Source organism: Brassica rapa, chromosome A02 (assembly GCF_000309985.2).
Source record: "Brassica rapa cultivar Chiifu-401-42 chromosome A02, CAAS_Brap_v3.01, whole genome shotgun sequence".
NCBI lineage: Eukaryota > Viridiplantae > Streptophyta > Magnoliopsida > Brassicales > Brassicaceae > Brassica > Brassica rapa.
In genome coordinates, this window is record NC_024796.2 from 7,428,378 (window position 1) to 7,439,165 (window position 10,788).

The following is a 10,788-nucleotide window of genomic DNA, read 5'->3' on the forward strand; positions in this document are numbered from 1 at the left end:
AAAATATGACATATAAGTGTTTAGTTTGCATATATTAAACACTTTAGATGTTTATTTGATGTTTATTGCAGTGTTTTTGTTATCTAATTAAATTATTTAATATTATTTTTTAGGGTAAGAGATTTCTTAAGAAATCTGCTAAGAAGTTATGCACTAAAATACTATCTTTTTTTTAAACGTATTATAACTTTAGGATTGTGAGGATTCTTCAGAAGTATACTAAATGTAAATAATACATTAGTAGATTTGTGGAGAATTCTATTAAATTGTAATACAGTAGCAGATTTTGTTAGAAGTTTTCTACACCAATTTTTTAACCTAATTGAAAATTTGAAAAATTTACACATTGTTTATTTTTTCTGGATGGCTACAAAATAAATGTAATATGTATTTCTCTTCATAACTCTCTAACCCTCTATAATCTCATTGAAAATTGCAATATTGACTTTAGTAAACTCCTTGCGACATTTCAAAGACTTACCGTAACAATAAAACGATATCTCCACCAGTTTACTCAAATTTTCTGAAAGTAGACTTTTGGGCGAAGTAGACTTCTCTAGAAGCCTATTCACAATAGACTTATCCAGAAATTTTCTATAAGAAAGTTGAATTTCTGCACAGTTTTGATCAATTGTAAAACTAACCTCATTTCTATGAAAAATTTTCGGAAAGTTTTCTCTCAAAGAAAAGTTAGCAAACGTCTTTAGAAATCTTCTATGAAAAACTTACAATTAGTCATTACAAAATTAACATATGCGTTGACTAGAAAATTTCTCTAGAAGTCTATTTGGTACTTTAGATTTTTGGAGAGAGTATGTGTTTCATTCTCCAAGCACCCATAACTTAGAAAGATTTCAAATTGTTATTGACCAAAAAGTAATTTTAATAAAATTATAATTTTGAAATCTTAAATTTTGAATTTTTAGGATGAAAGGAAAACCTAACCTTTTTTTTTTGTCAGCACCTAACTTTTTAATTGGAATATAATATAAAACATAATCTAAATAAAAACTAAAACTAAAACAAAAAGTAAAAGTTATTTATTGGTTCAATCGGTCTCGGATTCTGGATTTTAGTGGTTTTTGCGGGTTTCTAAATATTGGGCTTTTCACAAAATTCAAATTGATTTTTTTATGGAACACTAGATTTTCCGGTTCAACCGCGGGTCCATATCGGTTTCAAAACACTGAAGCTACCTAAAGGCATCAACTGCATTGAAATATGAGGTCTTGAAATTTCCCTTTATTTTATTTAATCTGCTAATTCGTTATACAATTATGATTTTTGTAGTTATATTGGGGGAACGTAGCAAATCCATTAAAAATAGAAATTAAAAAGCCGCTGACAGAAAAAGGAAAGTAAAAAAGCAAAAGCCGAATGGATTTGAGGAGGGATCCACATAAGGCTTACTTCGCAGTCACAACTTTAACAAGTACAAATTTGAATCCATACGTGTGCATGTATAGATTAAGTCCATTTTCGTTTACGTATCCAAAAGCTACATTTGGATACTAGTATTAAAATGTTGCTAGTTTGAACACTATTGCATTAGCATCTAGATACGACATCTATAATATTTAGATATATGAAATGCAAAAGAAATTTAGAGTTTAAATGCAATATTTAAATTTCAAAATCTAAAAAGAACTTACATACCTTTAATAAAAATATAAAATTAATCAAATTAGTTGTTATAATTATTATATGCTATTCTCAATCGGAAAAAAAAAACATTTTTACAACGAGAACAGAAAATCTCATTTTCTCGTCAAAATAAAAATGGTTTCCTTTAAAACCCACAAAATTGTGTTTTATCCACCGAAATCGTAAAATTGCATTTTTCACCAAATCTTAAAAATATGTTTTCCGCCTAATAGTAGTGTTTCATTACTCAACCAACTTTCAACTTTTTTTAAACCGTCAACTTTCACAATCAAAACGACTAAACGAGACAAAAACGCACGAGATCACATATTAAAACATAGTACCAAACGCAATGGATGATTTTAATATCATGTGGCATTTGACCAAACATGTATCACTTAGCACCAAGCCGTACAAATCAAATACCAAAATTTTGGACATATGTAGCTGGATCTTAATAGTTAAGTGTGTGTTCATAAAAAAACAAATGTAAAGTCAAGTGTGTACTAATTAACTAAAGAGAATCAATCTTTCATTTACTAAAAATCAACATCACGATTCACGCATACTTGATGGCTTTTTCTGTTTCTATTTTTTTCATTTAGATTCAATAATGTCACTCTCACAAAGCTTTTAGACAGAGACTCATCAACTTTTGCATTCTTTAGGTTTAGGATTAGCGTGAGACACAAATTGCAGCTGATGCACGTGGTCTACAAACATTATTACTGATTCAAAACAAATATGATCATGTTAAAGATCACTTGGTTAGCTATATTTATTTTGTTCTCTAATTCTATAATCAAACGATGGTCCATGTGGTAAGAGAGACTATGAACTGAAAATCAAGATTTAGGACTGTCACGGAGATCTGAAAACCAGATTTAAGAACACACAAACCGAAATATTCTTCAAGAACTTTTGACATATCTTTCACACAAAAAAAAAATCATACAACGTTTTGTTATGGATTTGTTTATGCAAAACCTAACAAAAAAAAGTAGTAAAACTGATGATGATGGTGATTAGTTTTAATCATCCAAAAATACTCTGAAAAGTTTCAAAATATCAACAAAAGTAACCATACCAATAAAACAACCATCTTCATCAACCACCCACACATAGCTTACCCTGTGAGCAATCGCTTGTATCATCACCGCCATTAACGAGCTTTCCCGATTACACACTATGGCCACCGACTTCCTAGCCATCCTCGCCGCTCTACTCACTGACCGACCATATGACTTCGTTCTCCCCGTGGGAGATTCTTCATCCGACGAAGAAGACCCCGACAAGGAATCGACGAGTGAGATCAAACCCACCATCCCTTTCTCTTCAAGACGATTCCTGACGACCCTTACGTGACTCTCCAGCGGACCACTACCCTCAATGTACGTCATCAGTTCGCCGGCGGAGAGTGTAGCAACCGCTGCCGCGGCGGTTTCATCGCAGCACGCGAGTGTCATCGGCAGAATCTCGCCGATTAGAGCTATACGTGGATATTCTAGTACATCGCATCCACCATCAACAACCAAGACGGATATATTATTGGCAATGGCGAGAGAAATGGCGGTGATGGCAGAGGCGGCTGAGGAGTAGTAATCCACGGCGAGGAAAGCGCGTGTACTGTTTATCACGCCGAGTTCGGAGATAGACATCGACGTTAAAGGAGAGAAGACGCTGATGGAACCAAGAAAGAATGTAATGATGTCTTCTTGGGTGATCCAGCAGAACTGGCGGCTGTTCTTGTGTGTTGTTGTTGTGGTGGTGAGCGAAACGACAGCGTTTCGGGTCGGAACCTTGTGCTGTCCTCTCTTTGTCTGAATTGGAACAATCAGATTTTGTGCTCCTCCGGTTATCAGATCAATGGCTTTAGCTAACCTGAAACATCAAAACCAAAATCAAATTTTGAATTTCGTGAACTAGAGCAAAAAAAAACAGAATCAAGAAACCCATTGCAATGCCTGGATCTTGATGTATTGTCACACATACTTGCATGAAGATTGGACATGGACGACGATGGAACGACATTTAGGGAGAAGAACAGAGACAGATGCATTGAAAGCGGAGGAAAGAGACAAAACCTTGTTGTCGAATTTAGACAGGTAACAGATCACATCCGCCATGCAGATCTTACCCAAACACTCGCAGTCGCACTTCTTGTTGTCGTCATCATCATTGGTTTCGTCGTGATTACAGCTCCAGACGCTGAGGAAAGGATCGTCGGAGGATTTGAGAGCAGCGATGGCGTCAGCGACGGTGGCTGTGACAGCTGAGAGACAACGTAGTGGCGGTTTGCCGATACAGAGGTCCGATACCTCGTGAGACAAAAGGGTTATTGCCATGCAAGAAGAATTACGAGAAAGAATGAAAACTTGGTTTTGCAAGTGCGAAGGAGAAAGAGAGAAAAGAGTTTGTATTTATAAGAAACAGGAACATGGGTACGATGTAAGTAACATGCAGAACAACTCTGTGTAAAGGCTAATTGGTAAAATTTATATCAATCTCTTACTCAACGACAGTTGCTATATTTTTATGTCTTGTTTTACGTAAAAGAATTACAAAATTCACTAGATTCGACCATTACTCCATTTTTTTCTTTAATTTCAAAACTGAATAATTCTATTTTGAAGTTGAGTTTTACTTTAACCATACTTCGTTTTGCAGAGTGAGGAATAAAAACAATTATTTACTCTATTTTTAGAGTAAATAATTTTTATTTTATATTATAAAATGAAAAATTGAATAGAATTTTATTCCAAACTTAGGTTTTGAATAGAAAACAAAGTGAAATTCAGATCTTATAAATGGTGAGAAATAAACAAATACAAAATATATGGAAATAAATGATAAATAGGCATTATATATCCAATAGTCTTTATATTTCTATTCATTCTTCTACATTGTATAAAGTCAAATGAAATATAATGAAATAATGAAATATAATACTAAGAAACAACTCTAGGTAAAAAAAAATACTACTAAGAAACAGTTACTTGTACCCTTATTTACAAAAGAAACAGAAAAGTTACAAAACTAAAAAGAAAAAAAAGGGGTTGAAAAAATTGAGGTTTGTAGTATATATTTTTATTTCGAAATTTAAGTTGATGACCAAAAGGTTAAAGAGTGTTTATTTACTGATAACATAATAATTTATGAAAACAAAATTCAAGATTATATGGGGATAAGTAAACACATCAACGTGACAGTTCAGAACCAGGATTAAATTGACGTCGACCTTTTTAGCTAGCAGGTGAGTAGGTGACTACTTTGTACCACTACCGTGGATGAGAGAGTATATTATCGTAGACGTCGAATAGTGACATATATAGTTTTTTTTTGGCTTAAAATGACTTATATATAGTTAAATGCTACTGTTTTATATTTTGTAGATGAAGAATATTATAGAAGATACTTGTATATATAGTTGTTCATTTCAATTAAATCATTTACAATTAGTAAAACAATATCTTTCATATTCAATGCGGTTAGACATATATCATCTATATATTAATCAATCGAAGATCATTATTTAAGTTGTAACATTGTTTTTTATGGGGACGTGTCATCACGACAACTCACCTTACAGACAATGTAATAAATACAACTAGATCCTGACCTGGTGGTGTATAAATTTTTGTTTTTCGGTTATTTATTTAACTAAATGATATATTTGAAATATTTGATGTATTATATTCACCAAGTAAATATTTTTTTTGGCGTCTTAAATCATCTATTTGTGACGAATATTCAATATCATATAAAAAATTGAACAAATAGACATAATTAGAGAATTGTAGACGATATACAAAAATAATGATTATTAATGTAAAATATGAAAAAAATATTATATTATGACTTAGTATGGCATAAAAGATTATAAATTAGTTATACATGTTTAAAGAAAATACAATGATTTTAAAATTTCTATGAAAAATTTAACATATAAAAAGGGCGATGAATTAGTCATCAAATTGTAAATAATTTCATAATTTTATTAATATTAAATTATTTATACTCTTTGTTTTATGTCAAGATAATTATTAAATGATATGTTAAAAGACCATATTATGAAAATCCATGTTATAACCGTTTTTTTCCGGGAAGTGTAACAAACAAATTGTCTTTAACTCTTTGTTTTGTTTAAGCTCTGTGTCGGTAAAAGATAAAAAATATCTCTATCTTTTTCAATGTTCAATTTGAAGCTTATTATGCGAAAATCATACGCAAATATAGACAATTGGTTGGAATCTCTATATCTTTATATTCTTACAAATTTTAAATTTATTGTTTCCTCTTCTGCAAGCAAATCAATTACCGAATTAATAAATCAATTGATTGAAATCAAATCTATTCTTATAATAAGTGTAATTATGGTTACAATTTCTATATTTAATAAATACATTAAAGATAGACACTAAAGATATTATGTTTGATTAATAGATGATATTAGATTTTGAGTTTGTATTTATTGATTTGTTTTTTATAAAGCTTAGAAAATCAATAGGTGGTTTGAATATTGTACATCGATCGGTGCATGATGTAAGTTGACTATATAAAATTTGAGCATGATCATTTCAAACTAAACTATAGGTAGGTTATATGCATTTTTTTATATTGTAGTTAATATATTTTAAATATTATATACGTCAAGTGATTCACATTTTCGTAAAAATAAAATTTTAGTTCATTATTGAGCCGTACTCGTCCGTAATAAGTTACATTAAATATGATATATTTTTAAGTTCATTTAATGACATTAAGTTTAAATTTGATTAAGGAAAAATCATTAATTTAACTGAAAAAGACAAGCATTAAAATAGGTAGGTTCATTTAATGACATTAAATTTAAATTTGATTAAGGAAAACTCATTAATTTAACTGGAAAAGACAAGCATTAAAATATATAGTTTAATTTAATTCTCAGTGGCATCGAAGTATAAATAAGTTAGAAAACTTAGGGGTATTTTTTAATTGGTACTTCTCTTTAATAATACAGATAACTTGCTAGGTAAATTAATTGGACCGTTTCAAGTAACATATTTGTGCCATCTGATGCAGAAATATATTTAAATATATTCCAAATATATTAATTATATAGTTTATAATTTATTTTGGTATTTATCTTAATTAGTTAAAATTATCTTAAGGATTTTTAAATAGTTGTAAGGTTATCTGATTTTCATATAAATAGCTTCGTATGCCTAGAGTTGTAGACAAATTTTAATTTGATTAATAAAAGAAGTTTTCATAAAGATATTTGTATAAAAACCACTAAAAAATGTATTCTCAAATCTTAAAAAACTTTTCATTAAGCATTGAGAAGAGTATTCTCAAACCCTAGTTTCCAAATACTCTTAGAATCAACGGATTTAATTCTATCCCTAAAAGTTTTTGCTATATCAGTTGATTGATTATTAATAAAACGAGTTTTTAAAAAAATGTTTCAATAAACTATTGAGAAAAGTATTCTAAAACTCTAAAGAGCTTTTGATTAAGCAATGAAAAAGTATTCTCAAATTCTAGTTTTGTTTCTAAAAGCTTCCGCTACATCACCAACTTTAATATATATGTTTTTAGTGTCAAAGCTGTACCGATAATACATCGTTAGCATAGACGTCAAAGCACTATTCAAATCGCAAAGTTGGTTTGCAATTATTTGGATTCCGGTTTTCACGTAATGCACACAAAAATCGATTTAAAACATTATATCCACCTGAACCACGAATCATGTAAAGTAATTATTTAATATTTAAATTGATCATATTAACTTTATTTGATAAATTTCAACAAAAATTATATATGTACACCCTATTCCATACTTTTCCTTAATATGTTTCTTTTCATATTACCGTTCATTGCGGAGTATCATCTAGTTAAGTTATATAGCACACGTCTACAATTTTTTGATAAAAGAAACAACGTGAATTCAACCGGACGCATCACTACCATTCATTTGGGGAAACAGTCTTGTCTTTCCAAAAAGAAACCACGACCATGCCAATGGCTCGGACCAATGTGTGATGGCACCTAAAGCAAAATAAAGCTTTTAAGAGCACTTTTAGCACCAAATAAACATTGCGTCACTGATTCCCTAAGGGCATTTTCATTGGAGGATTCTATCCATTGGAGTTCTAAACACTTATATGTGTATATGTATATATTATATAAGTGTATGTAAATGTGGGGACCATTTTTTGGGGAAGAACCTCATGCAAAGGTTTTAAAAATCTGATTTTTAGAACTTTTGCATGAGGTTCTTCTCCAAAAAATGGTTCCCATATTTACATACACTTATATAATATATACATACACACATATAAATGTTTAGAACTCCAATGGGTAGAACCCCCCAATGGAGATGCTCTAAGAATATGTAATATTTTCTGGTGCCTAAAGTTTTAGCTTTACCAGCTTTAGCCACGGTAGGCTCTGCCATATATGTGTCCATATCAGTGATAGTTTTAAGAAATAGAATGACCATTAAAAATCAACAAAAATTTATATTTTTCATGGAATTTGATGAAATAAACCATTCTACATCGACAACCTAGCCTTTATCTATGTGGGGAAAAGAAACCGTCTCGTCGGAGTTCGAAATTCCTAAATATGTATATTCGAACCGACATGAGAGGATTGATTAGTCCTCAGGCCACTCATCAACTTAACAAAGCTTACATTATCAAGTTATTTTGAATGTTACATTTTCCCTTAGGTTCAGTTTTAGATAACTTAAATATGCGAGACATTTAAAGATCAATAAGAAGAACTCTCGTATGTTTTCCAAACTAGTTCATTGAGCATATATGAGGACAAACGTCCCCAATGTTTAATTATTGATAGGTGTGATCCAACTTATAAAAACAGATAAAAAGGTCCACCTATCAACTAGTTGTTGGATCACACCTATCAACAAGCCAAAGGCCATCATATGTTTATACTATTGGGTCATGAATTAATTTTATAAAAGGTACATTACTGAAATATTTATATGATATTACATACGTTCTCATGATCCATAATATTGGTCGAAACTCAAAAGTCACGATATGATCAACGTCTTAAAGTATATATGAATATTTGTGTGACTGATATTTTGGTTAAAATTGCAAAAGGGGTCAACTCTTGTCGCTTTTAGTGGCAGTATTAAAATTTAAACGTGTTTTCTATATAATACTGCCACCGATAAGACCATCTTGTCTTATGCAGTTCACGTTTTTCTTGCTCGTTTGTGACACATTCTCGGCCGCTACGTATACTGTATATACAATCTTTAAATTATTAGGAAAGATTTTAATGCTGACCTCACGTGGATGTCTTCACTAACGTTTTAGTCCCAACTTTCTATTGACTATGGTAAAATGAATCCATGTGTGGTTAGCATTAAGGTCTCTTTAGTTCCGTTATGCGTCCATCCGCATTGGTGGGTACATGCAAAAATCTCTCATAGAAAATATTAATTAAAAACTGAAAGGTAGGAGAGAGGCATTGAAAAAAGTCAGAATCGATCATTAGAGATTACCAAAGGGAGCTGAGAGATTTTGTCTACACTTGTCTTTGTTTTATTGGCATAACTTTTTATACATCATTTAATTTTAATGCATAATCAAATTATCTTAAAATGTAAAGTATAATAACGATCAGAGACGTGTTGGATTAAGCTTGAAGACAAAAGAAGCTTAGAGATAAACATGAGACCTAATCCTATTGTGATATGGACATAGAATATATTTAGGAGTTATCTAAATGTATTGTTTAATAGGATTAGGACATAATAAACTCTATATAAAGAGATGTCAAAGTTGTGGCATAATACATAGAGTTTAGGGATTGAGAACTTGAGTTTTGAGATATTTTCTCAGGTTATAATAAGAGAGTCATTCTTGTTTGCGTACTTGAATTCTATATTTGGTATCAGAGCCTTACGGAAATCAATACTTGATCGTCGTAGAGCTTATTGAGAATGGGGGATCTTTCAGTTGTGACAACACCGAGTTTGAAGGATGGAAAACATTCTTCCATTAAGTGTCCGATGTTGAACTCGACGAACTACACTGTATGGGCCATACGAATGAAGAACATGTTGAGGGTCCAGAAGGTGTGGAGTGTAGTCGAGACAGGAACGGATGAAGAGGATAAAAACGATATGGCAATCGCTCTGTTGTTTCAGGCGATTCCAGAGGCTTTAGTGCTACAAGTTGGGGAGTTGGATACAGCTAAGAAGGTGTGGGACGCTATCAGGATGCGTCATATTGGTGCAGAGAGAGTGAAAGAGGCTAGACTGCAGACTTTAATGGCAGAATTTGACAGATTGAAGATGAAGGACAGTGAGAAGATAGATGACTTCGTCGGCAAGCTATCGGAAATTTCTTCAAAATCCCATGCCTTAGGAGAAGAAATTGAAGAATCAAAACTTGTTAAAAAGTTTCTGAAGAGTCTTCCTCGCAAGAAATTTATACATATAGTAGCCTCTCTCGAACAGGTTCTTGATCTGAAGAACACAAGCTTCGAAGACATTGTGGGACGTCTGAAAGCTTATGAAGAGCGTGTCCAAGAAGAAGAAGAAAGTCAAGAAGATCAGAGCAAACTGATGTACTCTAATACAGAGCAACAAACCAATCGTGATTATCATGAGGAGTATAAAGGAAGCAGAGGAAGAGGAGGACGATTCAATAGGGGCAGAGGCCGTGGTCGTGGGGGAAGAGACACCTCTAGGATAATATGTTTCAGATGCGATAAGATGGGCCATTACGCCTCTACCTGTCCAGATCGTCTTCTCAAACTGCAAGAGGCACAAGAACATGATAAAGATTCAACACAAGATGCAGACGAGCTTATGTTGAATGAAGTTGTATACCTAAACGAAGAAAAGGTGATGCCGAGCAAGTACGAGTCTAATGGAGAGGACAACATGTGGTATCTTGATAATGGGGCTAGTAACCACATGACAGGAGATCGTAGGTACTTCAAGAGGATCGATAAAGAGATAACAGGGAAGGTTAAGTTTGGAGATGACTCACGCATCGACATTAAAGGGAAAGGCTCGATTGAGTTTGTTGATCAAAACGGAGAAACAAGGACAATGTGTAACGTCTACTACATACCAGACCTAAGGAGCAACATCATCAGCCTAGGACAGGCCAC

General features: G+C 32.3%; 1 protein-coding gene across 1 annotated transcript; it reads right to left on the bottom strand.

Annotated features, from left to right (window-relative positions):
• Nucleotides 1–28: 28 nt before the first annotated feature.
• Nucleotides 29–9,230, bottom strand: LOC103852014 (CBS domain-containing protein CBSX5). Its single transcript, XM_009128894.2, has 2 exons — nucleotides 3,637–9,230; nucleotides 29–3,525 (listed from the first exon to the last, which is right to left on the bottom strand). The coding sequence occupies exons 1-2, from the start codon at nucleotides 3,987–3,989 to the stop codon at nucleotides 2,676–2,678; spliced, it is 1,203 nt and encodes a 400-aa protein (XP_009127142.1). The 5' UTR covers nucleotides 3,990–9,230; the 3' UTR covers nucleotides 29–2,675.
• Between the last annotated feature and the right edge of the window lie 1,558 nt (nucleotides 9,231–10,788).

What these genes read in the sequence shown, in the direction of transcription:
- LOC103852014 (XM_009128894.2), bottom strand. Translation starts at nt 3,989, where the DNA reads ATGGCAATAACCCTTTTGTCTCACGAGGTATCGGACCTCTGTATCGGC. An exon ending in CATGTCCAATCTTCATGCAA is followed by an intron (nt 3,526 to 3,636) that starts GTATGTGTGACA and finishes TTGATGTTTCAG; the next exon opens with GTTAGCTAAAGCCATTGATC.